We start from the raw sequence: 19,562 nt of genomic DNA on the forward strand, positions 1-19,562 counted from the left end.
CATCCACATGTTCATTTAGCAGCTGTGTGAGTTAAGCAATGTCCCCATTTTACAAGCAGGGAAACAGGCTAGAGAAGTGATAGGATCTCCTGCATATCACACAGCCAGGAAGTGCCAGAGAGCTGAGATTCCAGGATGCACTGGAGATCCCAAGAGTGCGCCCAAATTGCCTTGCTTTTTAATAAAAATTACACAGAGAAAAGCAACCAAAGACTCCCCACTACTCCCCAAGAATCCAAGGCCGCTGTTCCCTTTAGAGGGACTTTGCAGCCCTGAAGCGGCTTTTGGGAGGAAGCCTCTAGATGTGGAGGTATATGATGGGGATGGCGAAGTCAGTTGACCCCAGCCTGGCTGTTGTGACCAGCTCATTGGTGTTGGCCTGTCTGGGAGTGAAACAGCTCTGAACAGTTTCAGAGGGGCCTAACAGTTTGCGAGGGCGCCTAACCCTCCTGCCTGTCTCTTCCCGCAGACTCGAGCCCGCCGGCGCGCCTCCTGGCCACCCGGCCTTGCTGCGGCCCCGGCCCGGAGCGGCGCCCGGTCCTGGGCGAAGCGCCGCGTTTCCATGCACAGGCCAAGGGCAAGAACGTGCGGCTGGACGGCCACTCGCGCCGGGCCACGCGGCGCAACAGCTTCTGCAACGGGGTCACGTTCACGCAGCGGCCCATCCGGCTATACGAGCAGGTGCGCCTGCGCCTGGTGGCCGTGCGCCCGGGCTGGAGCGGGGCGCTGCGCTTCGGCTTCACGGCGCACGACCCATCGCTCATGAGCGCCCAGGACATCCCCAAGTACGCCTGTCCCGACCTGGTCACGCGGCCCGGCTACTGGGCCAAGGCGCTGCCCGAGAACCTGGCGCTGCGCGACACTGTGCTGGCCTACTGGGCGGACCGCCACGGCCGTGTCTTCTACAGCGTCAACGACGGCGAGCCCGTGCTCTTCCACTGCGGTGTGGCCGTGAGCGGCCCTCTCTGGGCGCTCATCGACGTCTACGGCATCACCGATGAGGTGCAGCTCCTCGGTAGGTCGCGGCTCCCGCTGGCAGGGGGATGGGGCGGCGCCGCCTGGACCAGGCAGCGGGTCCCGGCGCGCATGAATGTGTATTTCTGTAACATTCACGAATACCGAGGGCTCACTTTGCCAGGAGTCTTCTAAGCAGTTGACACATTTCAACTCATTTCTTTCTGGCGAAAACCTACCACCCCCATTTTCCCGATGAGAAAACTGAGGCACGCAGTGGTTAAATGACTTGCATTGCAAAGCCAGGATTGGAACCCACACGGTGTGGTCCAGAGTCCATGGTCTGGCCCAGGTTCATTCACTTGCTCCTTCATTCAGTTCCGTGCTCATTCACTCACTCATTCTTTCATCCATTCCTGTGCTCATTCCTTCACTCCCTTGTTCACTTGCTCACACACTCATTCATGCAAGTATTTGTTCTTTTGCTCGCTCATTCATTCACTCATTCATATATTCACTCACTCACACGTGTTTATTCATTTGCTCATTCATTCACTCACAATCCATTTACTCGTACAGCAGTCAAACATAGGACCTAGTCTTCTAGTATTTACACTGCCCAGGCAGTCGGCAATATGTATCGAATCAAGGCCCACGGTTAAGGGGCTCAGGGTCCACTGGGGAAGCAGGCAGATAAGTGTGGGTCTGGCTCTAACAGAGGAGGTGGTGAGAACTCATGGGGCTACAAGTCTGCTGCTCTTAAGACCTTATTTCTCTCTCTCTCTCTTTAAACTTTTTTAAAAATTGAGGTAAAAGTCACATGACACAAAAGTACCATTTTAAAGGGTACAGTTCGGTGGCATTCAGTTGGCAACCATCACCTGTATTTAGTTCCAAGACATTTTCATCACTCCAAAGGGAAATCCATACCCATTGGGCTGTCACTCCCCATCCTCCCCTCCCCCCAGCGCCTGGCAACCATTGACCTGCTTTCTGTTTGCGACCTTAGCTCTTGAAGTCACAGGTTGCACCTGAGCCAGCCCAGCCTCCATTTCTGGGGGAGCAAAAGGAGAGCAGGTTTCTCAGGGGACACAGCCCTATATGTCATTTACCTGCAGTGAACGCACAGATCTTAAGTTTGAGTTTTGACAGATTTATACACCTGTCCATAAGCCAAGAAAGTTCCTGCCTGCCCCTTCTGAGGCAGCCCCCCTCTCTCCCGGGGCAGCCACTCTTCCGATTTTTCACTATAGATCACTGTGCCTCTTCTTGAACTTTACATGAATGGAATCATACAGTATATGCATTTGTGTCTGGCTTCTTAATCTCTGCACGAGGTCCTTGAGATTCATCCATGTTGATGGTGTATCAGAAGTTTGTTCCTTTTTTATTGTCCAGTAGTATTCTGTGATACGGATGCACCACAGTTTGTATATCTGAATGTTTGGGCTGTTTCTGGTCTTTCAACCCTGCATCTTGAGGGAAAACTCTGGCCCCGGGCTCCTTGCCTACCACCACCCACACCACCATTGGGCAGGGAGGGGAGATGCATGCGTTCAGGCTCCCCAACTCTCCAGGAGAAGAAAGGCAGCAGAATTTCTGAGCAGTTAGGAGCAGAGGATTGGGAGTCACACGGATCTCTACTCCACACCTGGCTCTCCACTTGCCAGCTATGTGGCCTTGGCCAGGTGACCGAACCCTCTCTGTGCCTCAGTTTCTTCATCTGTAAAGTGAGTTCATGATAGCACCCACCTCGTGGGATTGTTGGGCAGGGGAACATGAGATGGTGTATGAAAGGGATGCAGCACAGCACCTGGCACATAGAAGGCGCTCAAGAAATAACAGCTAAGAAGTAAGAATCTCTGCCCGTTTGCATGGGGGCTGAAGCACATGCCTGAAATCCAGGCTTAGGAAGACCAAATTATGAAGAGCTACCCACCCTCCAAGCCGGGGCCTTACTTGGGCATTTTAACTGTGTTGCCCCCCACACTCTTCTCCATGGAAGATTTTGGTATTTCACCTCCAGGAAATGTAGGTTTCTAAAACCTCCTCTGGATCTCCTGTCACTCTTTTTTGGAGCTCTTTATTCCTATAGAGCAGGAAAACAATCAGGCCTCATTCACCTGCTCCCTCAGATAGCCCATGTCTCAGGGTCACAGCCGAGAAATCACAGCCACTCCATAATCAGTGCAAGTGGATTAGGATTTTTAAAAAATACAAATTGGAAGCAGCCTCTGATGACTTAATGAGACTGAACAAGCCTGTGAGGAGTCACGGACTCTTGCCCTTGTTCATTTGTTCACTTAACAAGCCTTTATTGAGCCCCTCCAGCATCCCACGCCCCTTGGAGGGAAGGATAGGGCCCACTGGAACATCAGTGTCAGGTGGCAGGCATGAGCCTCAGTTTCCTTATCTGCCCATAGTGCCTGCAATGAGCTGGTTGACAGGGAGCACCTAGCACAGGTGCCACGGGACGATGTTCACAATTACATACAGATGGGGAAATGAGATTAGAAGGAATGCTATCTCTCGGTGATGGGATCATAGGTGAATTTCACTTCTTTCTTCATACCTCTATGAGTTATCTTTTTTAATATATATGTAAAAAACCTTTTATAATCAGAAAGGGCAATAAAGTTATTTTTCTTTCTAAAGGTTATATGAGATAATGGAGAGGTTACTGACATGTGATCAAGGCTCAATAAATGTTTCCTTCCCAGGGAAAGAGGAGATTGACATTGGTTGCATCGGGGTAAAGGGGTTATGGGTGTTTTTTTTCTTTTTTCCCCCCAAGTTATCAACAATGATTTATAATCAGAAAAAAAAAGTTATAATACAAATAAGAAGAAAGCGAAACAGTCACGATTTTGTACGGTTTGAGCCTGGGTAATAGATACTCTGCTGTTGCTGGCACAACATGAGAACCACAGAAATCCCACCATAAAGGGGGTCCCTCCCTCCCAGTTCCTGGAAGAACTGGGCTTCTGAGGGTGGTGTCCACAGTACCAAGTAGATAAATAAAAGGCAACTGATGTTAGTGTCATGCAAATTCCTCTGGCCTCCTTTTCCTCACTAGGAACAAGGGGGTAACATAGTACCCTTAGAGAGTCTCAGCTGTGAAACTCCAGAATAGAGACCCCTTATCCCTCCCTCACCTCTCTCAGACCACACTGGATAGACCCTCAACACCAAGCTAAAGCAGCATCTGGGTAAGGTTGTCAAGTTTAGGATGCCCAGTTACATTTGAATTTCAGAAAAATGATGAATAATTTCTTTAGTACAAGTATACCCCATGCAATATTTGTGACATAGTTATAAAAGAATTTGTTTTCTTTTTTTAATTTTTATTTTATATTGGAGTATAGTTGATTTACAATGTTGTGTTAGGTTCAGGTGTAAGGCAAAGTGATTCATTTATACATATATCCATTCTTTTTCAGATTATTTTCCCATATAAGTTATTACAGAATATTGGGTAGAGAAGAATTTGTCGTTTATCTGAAATTCAAATGTAACATGGCATCCTATATTTTATCTGGCAACCCTCATCTGGGAAGTGTCCTCCCCATCTGGTGGGACAGGGGTGCACTGTATTTGCCCTGGAACTTGAGCCAAAATTAAGTCTCAGAAACAAAAAGAGATTCATAGGCCTTGCCTATTTCTCTCACCTGATGAAATTGTGCTTTCAGCCCAGCATTCCTCCTGCAGGGGGGTCCAGCTGCAGCAGAGAGCGCTGCTTCTCTGTGGCCAGACCCTGAGGTGCCCCCTCTTGTGACATTCAGTCTTTCCTCAAGATAGGGCAACTTAGCCCCTTTTAGATAAAGAATCCAGGGCTTGGAGAAGGGAAGTGACTTGCTTGTGAGTGGCAGAGCCAGGATTAGAACGCTTTAGTTCAGTGGTTCTCAGCCTTGGCTGCACATTGAGGTCACCTGGGGGGCTCTGAAAACCCCACTTCCCAGGTTATACCCAGACCAATTAGATCAGAACCTCAGGGAGGTGGGGGGGGTGGGGCGGGGTTGGCTCCCAGGCATTCAGATTTCTTAAAGGCTCCTCGGGTGATCCCAGGGTGCGGCCAGGATTGTGATCACAGTGGTCCTCTTTGCATGGGTGCCTGTCCCTCCGCCCTGCCTGGTACCAAGCTGAGCTCTTCAGACCTCTCAGTTCAGGGCATGGTATCATCACACAAGCCCCTTCTCGTTTTGACTTTTCTGCTTCATCTCCAATCCCCACTCCCATTCACGCCTTCCCCTGCCCAGATAAGCATCAGTCTGATGTTTGGCAGCCCTTGGGCGTGTGTATCTTTTAAAAATGTGTAGAGCTGTTTTGTATGCATAGGTAGATGGTATTGTGCTAAGGATCTTATTCTATTTTTCTTTGTTCACTTGCCCCATTTTAAGATTTATCTGTATCTGTCTCTCTGCTTCCTTGTTCTCTAATGGCCTCCCGCTTTGATGGACACCTGGGTTGCCCCCATGCAAACTGCATTGCTGGATACATTCTCCCACAGGGCTGCCCTGTGGCTGCTAGTTTACTGTTCTCAGGGGCATCAACCAGGATGGGCTTACTGGGGCCTGGAGTGGTCCATCCTGAGAGCCTTGATTTCTCTGGATGCTCCTCTGGGCCAAAGACAAGTTACTTTCTGCTGATTTTAGTAGTTCTTGGACCCAGGAGAGGAAGGTTCAGCCAGGTCATGCACACCTCTCCCGGCTCCTTTTTCTCCAAGGAAGCCCTTTTCCAGAGCTCTGGAATGCAGGCCCCATGCTGTCCTGAGGCAGCCCTGTCCCACTTCCAGGCAGCTCAGGAGTGGTCAGTGTCATGGCCTCATTATCCTTCCTCTGCCAAGCGGTAGAAGGCTGGTCAGACTGAACATGGAACGCCAGCCCAAGGCCATGGCATTGCAGGCTATGCTGTCAGAAACCTTCGGTTGCAAGTGACAGAAACCAGTTCAATCTCACTCAAGCAAAAAAAAAAAAAAGGGGGGGGGTGGAATTAATGTCTCCTGTGACTGAAAATTCCAGGGAACAGCTCCCTGTTAGACTGGCTTGATGCAGAGACCCAAGAAATAGCACCCAGAATATTGGCCTGCCTTTATTTCTTGCTCAGCTGTAGTCTTTGTTGGTGTCATCCTCAATCAGGCTCTCCCTTTGGGTTGGGGGCAAGGCCACCAGCAGCTCCAGTCCCATGTCCCACGAACTTAACAAATCTAGCAGGAGAGCTGCTTTCCCACAAGGTCTAGCTAAAATCTCAAGATCTAACCTCGTTGATCTCCATGGCCAGAGGGATGGGATAGAGTGACTGGCCAAGTTAAGACTCCCTCCTCAAGGCAATGAGTGGAAATGGGGCAGGGGGAGTTCCCTCAAAAGAATAGTTGGGTGCTGAGACCAGAAGAAGCGGGGATTGGGTGCCAGATAGCCAGCAACAGTGGCTCTCCAAAGGCCTCATAAGGGAGTCATTAACCCCCCTTGAAAGACTTGAGCCCTTTCGTTAATTTATTGGACCTACTCTGTGCCAGGCACCACGCTGAGGGCTTTACCTGGGTGATGTCTTCTAGTCCTCACAAGAACCCTGTGAGATAGGAAATAGTATCATCCCCATCGGCAGGCCCAGCATGGATGGATAACTTGGCCAAGGTCACCTAACAGTTGGTGGTTCAGTATTTGTTCACTAGTATTATGAACAAACTGTTTGATAAAGACTTGAAGTTGTAGATTGAAATCAGAGCCTGCAGGTCTGAGTGCACCTCTCCATGCTGCAGATAAGGAAACAGAGGCCCAGAGAGGGGCAGGGATTTGCCTGAGGTCACCCAGCTGATCAGTGGCTGTGGTGGGCAAGGGGCTTTGGTCCAGGACCCGAGAGGTGCCTTGGCGTGGGACCTGTGAGCACCACATCAGGCAGGGAGGAGCGGCTTCAGCTGGCTTCATCCGGAGCCCCAGTGGGGAGCAGCAGAGGGTAATCGGCTTTTGCAGTTAATGTTTTCTTTACAAACAGCCCAGATCAGTGCCCAGCTCCCAGCCCCACAGTAAGGCATTTGCCTGGTAGGGTACCCCGAAGGCTTATCCTTTCCCAGTCAGGAGTGAGAGCTCCACTCTGTGGCCACGTCCTACGAGGGGCCCCTAAAGGCCCACTCTGTGCCGGGCGTGGCACCCGGCACGTGGTTATTCCTTCCACAGCCCTGCCATTAGTCCTCCCCATGGGCCTGTGAGGCAGGTGTGAAGCTCCCCAAATTGCAGAAGGAAGCTGAGGTCACAAACAGCACTGGCCAGGGACCAGCCGAGGTCTGTCTGCCCTGGTCCAGTCTTCTCTGGTTGGCAGCAGGGAGGCATCTGGAAAAGCCCGGGCTCAGTGCCCAACATCCTCACCTTCTCTTCTCCATCCCCAACACCCCTGCCTTTCTGCCTGCCCTCTTGTGGCCATGGTAGAAGGAGCTCTGCTCCTGTCCCCTCTGCCTGTTCAGGGACATTCTCCTGTCATTTGTCCCTCTCTCTAGCCTCTCTTTCCCTCTCCACAGAATCATCCCCATGAGCACACACAAGGGTTCTGGTAGCTCCCATCTTTAAAAGAAACTGCCCTTGACAATCTCTTCCACAGGCTACTACCATTTCTCTGCTCTCCTTCAGAGAGAAACTTTCTCAAAGGTGTTGTCTATACCACCCCCTCCCATTTCCTTCTTCAGCTCATCCCAGTGAAAATTTTTTTAATATATATATATATATATTTATTTATTTATTTTATTTATTTATTTTTGGCTGCGTTGGGTCTTCGTTGCTGCGCACCAGCTTTCTCTAGTTGCGGCAAGCGGGGGCTACTCTTTGTTGCGGTGCGTGGGCTTCTCACTGGGTGGCTTCTCTTGTGGCAGAGCACAGGCTCTAGGCACGTGGGCTTCAGTAGTTGTGGCACATGGGCTCAGTAGTTGTGGCTCACGGGCTCTAGAGCACAGGCTCAGTAGTTGTGGCACACGGGCTTAGTTGCTCTGCGGCATGTGGGATCTTCCCAGACCAGGGCTCGAACCCATGTCCCCTGCATTGGCAGGTGGATTCTTAACCACTGTGCCACCGTGAAATTTTTTTCTGATTAAAAAAAATGTTTAATATGAAATTAAAAAGAAAACACAAATAGAAAGAAATCAATTCTCTTTAACATTATACAAAAAAGTATGAGTAGGCCCCAAAGGAAATGAAACATTATCACATTTGTTTACACCACCCTCTGGTTCTTCATATTATTTACTATTCAAACAACAGAAAGTATAGTTGGCAATTTAAGGACTGGGGAAGAGATATACCCAAAGCACATTTTCTACCATGTTTATTCTACACTGCATATAGCTGTGCTCCCAGAGACAGCTTCTTCTACCTCTGCACTGGCACAGGATTGCAGTTGTAGGTAAAATAGAACCTGCTCAGAAGCTGAGGGAGACAAGAAATGGTGGGTCCGTAGCCTGGTGAATCATCAATTCAAACAATGGGGCAGCTACCAGCTTGTAATTTTTAGGTTCTGCAAACAAGGCTTTCTCTTGAAGTTAAACCAAAAACAACTGCTTATATTCCTTAGGCTTTGTAATATGTGCAGGAATATATGGATACTGAGGAGGTTCAACATTTGGTCGCTACTAGTTACCCATGTAGTCATCGGTGACTCAGTCTGGCAGGACTCACCTTGATGCCCCAGTATCTCGGCCAGTGAGAGTTTTAGCCCTTCAACTTCATCTTCTCCTGGCTTAGGGCACCACCAGGTGCCTTGAAGAAAGTTGTTCCCAGCTGTGGCAGTAATACACGGGGTGGCCAGTGCTCGTGGACCATCAGAAACCTTTCTCACTCCAATTTTATCCAACTCCTCCCTAATGTGCTAAAACCTGGCTGCAATAGAGCCGTCCGCACCGCTTCGCTGGACTTCAGCCTGCAAGCCCACCCTTCAGCCTCGTGCTGCCAAATCCAGAGCTGTCGTCTCCATCCTCTCACCAGGCCTCTCCCTGCTGCCACAGGACACCTCTCCCCGCTTCTCTGACCTGCTCGTGGCTCCGGGCCTCCAAAGCTCCTGCTTTTCCTCCCACCTCCTGAGCCTCTCCTCCTTGGCCCGCTTGCTGGCTTCTCCCCTGCCTGTCTCCATATGCTGAGAGCCCCAGGATTCTATCCTAGGCCCTCTTCATTCTCTTTCCTTCTTACTTTTATTTTTTTTTAATAAATTTATTTATTTATGTGTTTTTATATTTGCCTGTGTTGGGTCTTCGTTGCTGCGCGTGGGCTTTCTCTAGCTGTTGCGAGCGGGGGCTACTCTTCATTGTGGTGCGCAGACCTCCCATTGTTGTGGCTTCTCTTGTTGCAGAGCACGGGCTCCAGGCGCGTGGGCTTCAGTAGTTGTGGCATGTGAGCTCAGTAGTTGTGGCTCACGGGCTCTAGAGCGCAGGCTCAGTAGTTGTGGCGCACGGGCCTAGTTGCTCCGGGGCATGTGGGATCCTCCCGGACCAGGGCTCGAACCCGTGTTCCCTGCATTGGCAGGCGGATTCTTAACCACTGTGCCACCAGGGAAGCCCTCCTTCTTACCTTTAAATCATATAATACAACATGCATGTAGAAAAGTGCCTAAACAACTGTAGAATTTAACAAACAAATGAGGCAAGGCCATTTCTCTCATCTACCCTCTTTCTCCAGATGATAGGAGCCTGTCGCTGGGCCTTGAGTCCCATCTCTAAGCTGTTGGCTCCCAAATCCATATTCCCAGCCCTGACACCTCCCCTGAACTCCAGAGTTCCCTCCGCCTACTCACACCTCCTTCTGGTGTCCGAGAGGCTTCCCACATGGAACACGTTCACACAGCCATCCCTGTTGTCCGTGGATGGCCCCACCCACGTGGTGCCTCAGCCAAAACCTCCGGGGTCATGCTGGACTCCTCTTTTCCTCCCCCGGCAATCATTCTGTCAGCGTGTCCTGTCACTTCTGCCTCCAGGACACGGCCCAAAGCAGTCCTTCTGAGACACTGAAGTGACTGATGGATGGTCCCCTCTGTCTCCAGTTCGTCCAGTCTTCATCTTCATCTTCACACACAGATGGTTTCTCTTGGGGCATAAATTCTGCTTTACTTCCAGGCCCAGACACAGTTGACCTGAGAGAGCCAGGGAAGAGAAAGAAAGGGAAGAACTGAGCTCCATCCCAGGCCAGAGGCAGGCCCTAGAGGTGGCCCAGGGAGAGTGGGAGGTCAGGGCACCCATCCCAGCCATTCCAGCCTCCGTGCGCCTGGCCTCGGACTGCTGCTGCGTGATGGTGCTTGGTGGATGATCATGGGTGGGGGGGGGGGCACTTGTTGGACCCTTCCTCTCAGAGATATTAGGTCCCTGGGGACCACAACTCCACTTGGCCTGAGGCTGAGTCCCCATGCTGGGCAGCTGTAAGAGCTAAACAAGGACAGCTGAATTTTGGAGGCAGCGTTGCTTGTCATAAGCAGCCCAGCCTTGGAGTTGCATAGCCTGAGATGGAATCCCATTTCTGTCACCACTGGCTGTGTGACTTTGAATAACTCACTTCATCTCTCAAAGCCTCGGTGTTTTCCCACTGTGAAATGTGCCCATTTTGCAGAGCCGCATGGGATAGTGGTAAGGATTGATAAGGGTAATGAATGCATGGAGTTGCTTCTGGTAGGTGCTCAAGTAAATGGTTGTGTATACTTTCATCAGGTCCAGGGAGTGGATTTGGAGACGAGTCACAGGTTAGAGCCAGGAAGTTTTGATAAGCTTCCTTGATGGCCTCTTGATGTGGCTGGATTTCTGCCTGTCGCCAGCTGGCTGATTCTCCATAGAGAAGCTTTGAGAGGTGGATTCTGAAGTGTCGGGCCTAGGTCAGCACTCTGCTATCTTGGGCCTGTCTCACTCAGGGACAATGCCTGATAGGGACAGAACTCCTTATATAAAGGAAGGAGACCCAAGCTTCTCCAAGGGGCTACTGTGTGCCAGGTCCCACGTTAAGTGCTGTCACATACTCTGTAACACCAGCCTCAAAAACATACCAAGCTTTCACCGCCTCAGAGACTTCACACATGCTGTTCCCTCTGCCTGAAATGCTTACACTCCACCTCCCAGCCACCACTCCCTCGGCCTTCGTGTCATAGCTCCGTGATCAGAGACTGGGCTGTTCTGACCCACTCTCAGGCCCCACTTCTGACCAAGTCCCCCTTTGACACACACAGAGAATCCCAGTTCTATCACTTCCTAGCTGTGTGACTTGGAGTAACTCACCTTGCCTCTCGGAGTCTGAGTTCCCCACTGGAATGTGCCCGTCTTTCAGAGCATCGTGAGATGGCAGCTCTTGGTGGCACTCATCACAGTTTGGAAGAAGAGTTAGTTTTCTGTCAGTTGCTTCATTAAAATCTGTCTCTCCCACTGGAATGAGAGCTCCATGGACCCAGAGGCCATGCCTGCTTGTTCTCCTCTTCAGCCAGTGCCCAGCACAGTGCTTGGCACATGGCAAGTGCTCTATACATTTTGTTAATAGATGTTTAAGGAATAATGATAATTACCATGTTTTGAGCACTTTGTACCATGCTCTGTGCTAGACCATCGGTCCCCAACCTTTTTGGCACCAGGGACTGGTTTCGTGGAAGACAGTTTTTCCATGGACTGGGTGGTGGGGGGATGGTTTCCGGATGATTCAAGTGCATTGATTGATTATGGTCTCTGTGCAGTCAAACCTCTCTGCTAATGATAATGTGTATTTGCAGCCGCTCCCCAGCGCTAACATCACTGCCTCGGCTCTACCTCAGATCTTCAGACATTAGATTCTCAATAAGGAGCGCACAACCTAGATCCCTCGCATGCGCAGTTCACAGTAGGGTTCACGCTCCTATGAGAATCTAATGCTGCCGCTGATTTGACAGGAGGCGGAGCTCCTGTCAGATCAGCGATGTGAGCGATGAGGAGCGGCTGTACATACAGATGAAGCTTCGCTGGCTTGCCGGCCGCTCACCTCCTGCTGTGCTGCCTGGTTCCTAACAGGCCATGGGGACTGATAGCGCGTCCGTGGCCCAGGGGTTGGGACCCCCGTGCCAGACTCTTTATAAAAGCATCTAATTTAATCTCTATAACAACATGGGTGGGAGTGGGGGGGGGGGCAGGTATCATCATTATTCCATTATTTAAAAAATTTTTGCATTTTATTTTTTTATACAGCAGGTTCTTATTAGTTATCCATTTTATACACATCAGTGTATACATGTCAATCCCAATCTCCCAGTTCATCCCACCACCACCACCGCCTCCACCACTTCCCCCCCTTGGTGTCCATATGTTTGTTCTCTACATCTGTGTCTCAATTTCTGCCCTGCAAACCAGTTCATGTGTACCATTTTTCTAGGTTCCACATATATGCGTTAATATACGATATTTAAGCGGAGGAAGCTGAGACTTCAAGAGGTAAAGTGACTTACCTAAAGTCACATAGCCAAGAAGGGCTGAAGCCAAGACTTGAACCTAAGTACCCATCTCCAAGCCATGCTCTCAATTAGGATGCTATACTGAAGGACAGGCTCTTATGTGGAGCTGTTAGGGGCCAGGAGGAAGAGCTTTGGGGGTGGGGGACAGAAGCAGAGTGTGTTGGCAAGAGCAGAGGCCCAGGGCAAGCCACGGCCAGTGCCTTCAGGCTTGGCCTCACAGGATGACTGTAGTAAGGCAGCGAGCCCTGGGAAAATGCATTACGCCAAGAGGCTCCCAGAAACATCCACTTGTCTAAAATGCCTTTTCAAAAAAAGTGCTTGTTTTAGTCTACTTTTATTCATGTTTTTTTTCTGATTACAAAATCAATGCATGTTCATTAGCGAAAAATGAGAAAATCTGAAAACCATAAAGAAGCAGATTTTCACCCAGAGATAACCACCCTCGAATTTCTATGTATTTCCTTCCTATATCTTTCATCTGTATCCCATGCATACATTTCCCACATAATTAGAATCAAATCGTATATTCGGTTTTGTATCCTCTGTTGTTCATTTAATATTATATCACGGGCATTTTCCCCCCATTGTTAAATATTAATTGAAAACTTGATTTTTCAAAATATTGGGGTTTTTGATGATAAAACTTTGCAGTGTATGTTTACTGTAGAAAAGTTGGAAAATACAGAAAAATCTGAAGAAAATCCCTCATAACCTCACCTACCTGAGACATAATGACCATTAACATTTTGTTGTATGTCTTTCTAGAACTTGATTTCCTATGCACATATAGTATTATAGACAGATACAGACACATGCACACATATATACTTTTTAAAAGGACCAAACCGAAATCCTACTTCTTCCCTCAGGTTGTGGGGAAGCATCCTCTAATGCAAGACAAACTCAAATGTCCACAGAGCCCAAGCAAGTAGTTGAGATGGGTGAAGGGGCCAGCTCAAGGCCATGGGGAAGGAAAGCAAACAACCTCAGCAAAAGGGCAAGCTGTAACCCATTGATGACAGGCAAGAATTCAGGTCCTGTGTCACTAGACCTGATTTTCCAAGAGAGGCTATAAATCCAGTGTAAAGTGAATCTCCTGACTCTTAAGTACTGGCCACAAGTTCAAAAAGTATTTTGAAAGACCAAGGGGTGATTTATTCAACAAACCAATGGAAGGGGAAAAAAGAAGAGACAACCATAGCTTAAAAGAGGCCAATGACAATGAGTGGGCTTTATTTGGATCTTCATTCAAACAAACTGGGAAAAAAGCATATTCTCACACACAATATGACAAGAAGTCTTTAAATTTTAGAGAGACATACTGAAATTTTTTGAGATAAAATGGCATGTCTAGGATTTGCTTCAAAATAATATAGGAGGGAGAACTGATGGGGGCGTCAGTGAAACAAGATTGGCCATGAATGTTAATTGTTGAATCTGGGTAAACAGCATTCATTATACTATTTGTATATGTTTGGTTATTTTTAAATAAAAAGTTAAAAAAAGGAAAAAAAACCCAAACACTAGTAGGCCAACCAGACAAGTCTGTAAGCCAGCATCAGAACTTGGATGGCCAGTTTGCAAACTCTGCCCTGTATGGAGCGGGGGTGGGGAGTAACATATGAGCCTCTCACCAGGGGTTAGGGCATTTTTTTTTTGCAAAACCATGTTTGTTTTTATGATTTAATTTTATATTTGGAAAACTGAAGAGGAAGACATATTTTTCCCCCATGATATAAATTACAGAATGGTAACAAAATCTTAGCTAGAGTGGTTTGGTTTAAAAAGTCTGAGTAACACTTTTTCTTGCTTCCTTTACTTGCTTTGGTTAACAAGAATATTTTGATCACAAAAACAACTTCAAAATACTTTCTTTCCCTGATATCTTTGTTATTCAGAGAAGCAGTCAGTCTCTGCTAGAGACCTCATTCATTTATTCATCCAGTAAACTACATAATAATGAAGGCTATCTGCCAAGCACTCTGCTAAGCCCTGAAACTTGGTGGTGAACAGACTGTCACAGACACTGCCCTCCAGGGACTCACATTCTAGTTAGGGACGGTCCACAAGTAATCTGTTGATACCAAAGTATGAAGGCCTGTATTACCTGGATGACAAACACTATTTTTATTTGCTTTTTTACTTAATATAGATCAAGAGCATTTTTTCATGTTACTAAAAATTATTCAAAAATATTTTCATGACTGTGACTTTTTAAAAATGCCCCCTTAGTTTCCTGTCCTATACAATGAGGCCATTTCTTGCAGAAACCTTACACATTCAAAGGTGGAGTAGCACCCAGGTACGGTGCTCCCTGCTGCAGACACAGCAGTGAGGAGGACAGGCCCATGCCCCGCCTTCTTTCAGAGGCAGCATGGAACCAGACAGCCCTGGGTTCGAGTCCTGACTTTGCCACTTAGTTGCCGTGCAACCTTGGTCGTGCTCCCTAGCCCCTTTGTGCCTCAGCTCCCTTCTTTACCAAATGGTGGGTGATAACAGGTGATAACACACCTCACAGGTTGTATGAGGACTAAATGAGAACCTGTGAAAAGGAGCTTAAAATAATAACCTGGCACACATTAAGGCCACAAACCCAAGGGTTTGCTCTTTCCCTTGGAGCTTATGTTCTAGTTGGGGAAGCAGACAATAATGATTTTTAAATGCCCTTTAAATATGTGTATGTGTAGCTGATTCACTTTGTTATGAAGCAGAAACGAACACACCAATTAAAAGAAAAAAAAAAAATCTTCAAAAGTATGAAAACCTCTGAGGGGGGCGGGAGGAAGGAAGAAGGGGGAAAGAAAAAAAAGGAAGACGAGAAGACAGAAAAGAGGGAGAGGAAAGGATGGTGGGATGGGAGTAAGAGAAGGAGGGAGGAAAAAGGGAGGAAGGGCCTCATCTGCCCGTCCCAAAGATAAGAATAGTCAAGTGCTCTCGGGACGATGTTTGATCCAATTCTGTGCACCTGGGGATCTTAAATAACGTCACGAAGGAATCAGAAAAAGAAAGGGAGGGCCCAGGTGGGGGTGGGGGCGCGGGGAGGGCAAGGCGGGGGCTCCTGGCCGGCTGCGCCCTCACTGCCCTTCTTCTGCCCTCCCCGCGCAGAGAGCGGGTTCGCCGACACGCTGACGCCCGCGCGCCTCGGCCAGGCCCGCTTCAGCGCCTGCCTGCCGCCCAGCAGCCACGACGCGGCTAACTTCGACAACAACGAGCTCGAAAACAACCAGGTGGTGGCCAAGCTGGGCCACCTGGCGCTGGGCCGCGCCCCGGGCCCGCCGCTCGCCGACCACGCGGCCGCAGCCATCCCGTGCGGGCCCCGCGAGCGCCCGCGGCCCTCGTCGTCGCCGGCGCTGCTAGAAGCCGACCTGCGCTTCCACGCGACGCGCGGGCCCGACGTGAGCCTGTCGCTCGACCGCAAGGTGGCCTGCGCGCCGCGGCCCGACGGCGGTCGCACGCTTGTCTTCTCCGAGCGCCCGCTGCGGCCCGGTGAGAGCCTCTTCGTGGAGGTGGGCCGCCCGGGGCTGGCGGCGCCCAGCGCGCTGGCCTTCGGCATCACGTCATGCGACCCGGGCGGGCTCCGCGCCGCTGAGCTGCCCACCGACCCCTACGCGCTGCTCGACCGCAAAGAGTACTGGGTGGTGGCGCGCGCCGGGCCCGTGCCGAGCGGGGGCGACGCGCTCAGCTTCACTCTGCGGCCCGGCGGCGACGTGCTCCTGGGCGTCAACGGGCGCCCGCGCGACCGCCTGCTGTGCGTGGACACCACGCAGGCGCTCTGGGCTTTCTTCGCCGTTAGCGGCGGCGCCGCAGGCCAGCTGCGCCTCCTCGGTGAGTCCCCCGACGGCGCGTATGCGGGGCTCGCCCCGGGAATCCTGGCGCCACTGGATAGGTAGCCGGAGCCGCTGCTGAAGCCCAGCCGGTGGTCCCCCAAACTTGAGCGCGCATCAGAACCACCTGGCCTCCACCTAGAGTTTCCCATTCAGTGGGGGTGGGTCCTGAGAAGATGCGTTTCTAACCAGTGCCCCGGGGATGCCTTTGTCGCAGCTCCCTGGACCACACTTTGTCCACACCAACCCAAGTACCCGCTGGTGTCAGGGCCTGGCAGGTAAATTGTCGGTGCAATTTTTATTTCCATTATTATGATTTATTATAAATATTTTTTACACATGTAATGTATATTAAGTGTAGGAGAAAAAGAAAATACAACTACATTTAAAAGAGGAAAATGAGAATAACACCGTCCACAGAAAGTGGAACGCAGGCTTGAACCATCCCGTTTTGAGATTGCTTCTTGCCTTCATTCTGCCACAAATAGACACGCAGCACCCTCCTCCAGCTGTGGGCCAGGCCCTGAGCTCGTGGGATGGGGCACGGCAGAGGAGAGGACACAGACCGTGGAGCGCCCTCACGTCCTCACAGACACCCAAATGGAGATTTGCGCGGTGTGGTGTTCGCTACAGCAGAGGGGCTTCTCTTCTCGCCAACTTGGTGGAGCGGGGCTGGTGATCAGGGAAGGTTCCCAGAGAGCACAGCTCCATTTTCTGTTTCAAGAAGTAAAGTCCGAACGATAACAGAAACGATGAACATTTCATATGTCACCTCATTCAGTTTTATCCTCCTGAAAATTGAAGCACAGGGAGATTAAATAAATGTCCCAGTCACGTGGCTGGTCAGCCATGAAGATGCTGGGTAAATCAGAGAATCCCTGAGCCTCAGTTTCCTTCAGTGTAGAAAGGGAGTGATGACCTGCATCGTGGGGTTATTGTGAGGATGAAATGAAAAGGTGCATATAATGTTTTTAAGCAGGTGTCTGCCACATGCAGCATGTTTAATAAGTAGCAATAGTAACGACAGTGACTGTTGCTGTTTGACTGAGGACAGAGGAGGAACAGGGTAGTGGTGGTTGTAATTTGGTTGGTTTGGGTTTGTTGTTTTTTTTTTAAGGGACCATCAGACAATAGTCATCATTTCAGCCTGAGATGAGTTGCCCTAGTTCCCACTGGGGCTTTGCAAGAACTAAGCCTAGAGTCATTCTCTCCCCCTCCCCAGCACCTCCAGAAGAACCAGGATGAGCCTTTGAGTGGTCAGGAAGAGAAGGCAGGAGAAGGTAGAAAGGAAGTGACTGCTTTTGGAGGCCAGGGACTTGCCCTCCTGATCCCCGTCTGACAGCAGCCCTGGTTCTGTAATCTGTCCATCCATCCTCAAGTAGGGTAAAGGAAGGGGCCTGTCTCTTCACATCAGAGATAACCCATCATTATCTGAACCAACAGTGAGTTCAGGGAAGAAGACCCATCCATGTTGAACACTAGTTGGGAGTCTTGTAGTTGCAAGTAACGAAACCCCACTCACAGTGCCCTAAGCAAAAAGGGAATTTGGGGGGTACACACATGCCTCAGAAGTCTGGGAGTATATTGGATGGATTCAGGAACAGCTGGATCTAGGTGTTGAAAGGATGTCATCAGGATTCCATCTGAAAGCTGTACTTTGCTCTGTGTTGGCTTGACTCTCAGGCAGGCCCTACAGCACCAGGCTCATCTCCCAATGGAATGGGTGCCTTCTTTCCTAGTAGTTCTAGTGACAGTCACAGAATTTGGCCTTGCAGGCCTTGCTTGAACCACCACTGAGACCAAGGGTGGAAGTTCTTATTGGCCTGGCCTGGATCGTGTGTGTGAGGGTGAAGTAGTGCCTCAAACAAAATTCCAGTGCTGTTTCTGAAATAAACAAGAATGGAGGCTAGGTGGCAAAGACCAAATGTCTATCACACTTATACGATTCCATCAGTTCTTAGCAGAACCCTGTGAGGCAGTTCTTGTCCTCCCATTAGATACATGAGGAAGTGAAGGTGCAAAGCAGTGGAGAGCCAGGGAGTAGCAGAGCAGAGCCCACCTCCCACTGCCCCTGATGGAGTCTCTTTGGTCTCAGGCACCCTGCAGTCCAGCCCTGCGACCACATCCCCATCAGGATCCCTCAGCGGCTCCCAGGACGATAGCGATTCCGATATGGCCTTCAGTGTCAACCAGTCCTCCTCGGCATCTGAATCATCCCTGGGTAAGGAAGGGCACACCTTCAGGGATGGGGGAGTGGAGGGTGCAGGGAGACAGGGGCTCTCCCTGGTGGCTGTACCAGCCCTTCCTGGGGCTAAATAAGGTGGCCGCCTTTCCCCCGCATCCTTTCCTTCTTCAGCTGTAGGGAGGAGAAACATCTGGATATGGCATCCCAGAGGGTGAAAATGGTGCTTGATGCTTAGGGGTAGGAGCATAGGAAAGGGGGCAAAACCCAGGAGAATAACCAAAACTGGTGTCTCCCAAAGTTGTCCCCCCACGGATTCTGCCATAGAAGCCCTGCCTTCTTGGGATTGCCCCAGCAGAGCCCACCTGAGAGCCACGGATTAAGGTCTGCCTGTTCTCCCTTTCTGCAGTGACGGCCCCCAGCTCCCCACTGAGCCCACCAGTGTCCCCCGTGTTCTCCCCACCGGAGCTGGCGGGCAGCAAGAACAGCGAGTGCGCGGTGTGCTTCGATGGCGAAGTGGACACAGTCATCTACACGTGTGGACACATGTGCCTGTGCCACGGCTGCGGCCTGCGGCTCAAGAGGCAGGCCCGGGCCTGCTGCCCCATCTGCCGGCGGCCCATCAAGGACGTCATTAAGATCTACAGGCCGTAGCCTGGCCCGCCGACGGCCTTGACCAGAGCAAGGTCACCTTTCTGAAGCCCACCCCCACCCCGGGCCGGGCGACCACCATGGCTGCCGGGGAGTCCAAGGGCAGCAGCTGTCTTGCCTGCCGCTCTCCAGTGGTGGGCAAGGCGTGACAGTCGTGGACACGAGGCCCCCGGGCGTCTCAGTCCAAGCGAGGGTTGCTTCTGGCTCGAAAGTGCTTTGCCCCCAAAAGGCCGTCCTAAGAGCAAGCTCAGGAACTGCCTGGCAGACTGCCCTGTCCCCCGGTGACCTCTCAGCTGAGAAATGGCGTCCTCTGTGCAATGCCTTTTGCTGGGGTTGGGTTGAGTGTGTGTGAGAGAGGGGGAGGGGAGGGAGGGAGACAGTCCAGAGAGGGCGAGTGTGTGAGAATGACCTAGAGAGAACGTGTAGGTATTTATCCAGGGATCCTGGCTCTAGGAGGTTATTTAACACTAAGGAACGTGCAATCCGGAGCCCAGACGGTAGCGTGACTAGAAGTTGTTCACTTTACGGGGCTG

The 19,562-nt window shown here is 50.4% G+C and overlaps 1 protein-coding gene and 1 pseudogene across 3 annotated transcripts in view; one reads left to right on the forward strand and one right to left on the reverse strand.

The window, feature by feature from the left end:
- Positions 1 to 19,361, forward strand: part of NEURL1B (neuralized E3 ubiquitin protein ligase 1B) — a 36,126-nt gene extending 16,765 nt beyond the window's left edge. For 2 of the 3 annotated variants that reach the window (XM_068534623.1, XM_068534624.1), the window contains exons 2-5: positions 470 to 1,015; positions 15,478 to 16,197; positions 18,292 to 18,417; positions 18,788 to 19,361. In XM_068534623.1, the coding sequence (XP_068390724.1) occupies positions 470 to 1,015; positions 15,478 to 16,197; positions 18,292 to 18,417; positions 18,788 to 19,032 (1,637 nt within the window). In that variant the 3' untranslated portion in view covers positions 19,033 to 19,361. The remainder of the gene's footprint in view (positions 1 to 469; positions 1,016 to 15,477; positions 16,198 to 18,291; positions 18,418 to 18,787) is intronic. The other variant, XM_068534625.1, reaches the window with a different exon arrangement.
- LOC137755394 (cleavage and polyadenylation specificity factor subunit 5 pseudogene) lies at positions 8,304 to 13,102 on the reverse strand (annotated as a pseudogene).
- Positions 19,362 to 19,562: the final 201 nt, after the last annotated feature.

Source organism: Eschrichtius robustus, chromosome 2 (assembly GCF_028021215.1).
Source record: "Eschrichtius robustus isolate mEscRob2 chromosome 2, mEscRob2.pri, whole genome shotgun sequence".
NCBI classification, from domain to species: domain Eukaryota; kingdom Metazoa; phylum Chordata; class Mammalia; order Artiodactyla; family Eschrichtiidae; genus Eschrichtius; species Eschrichtius robustus.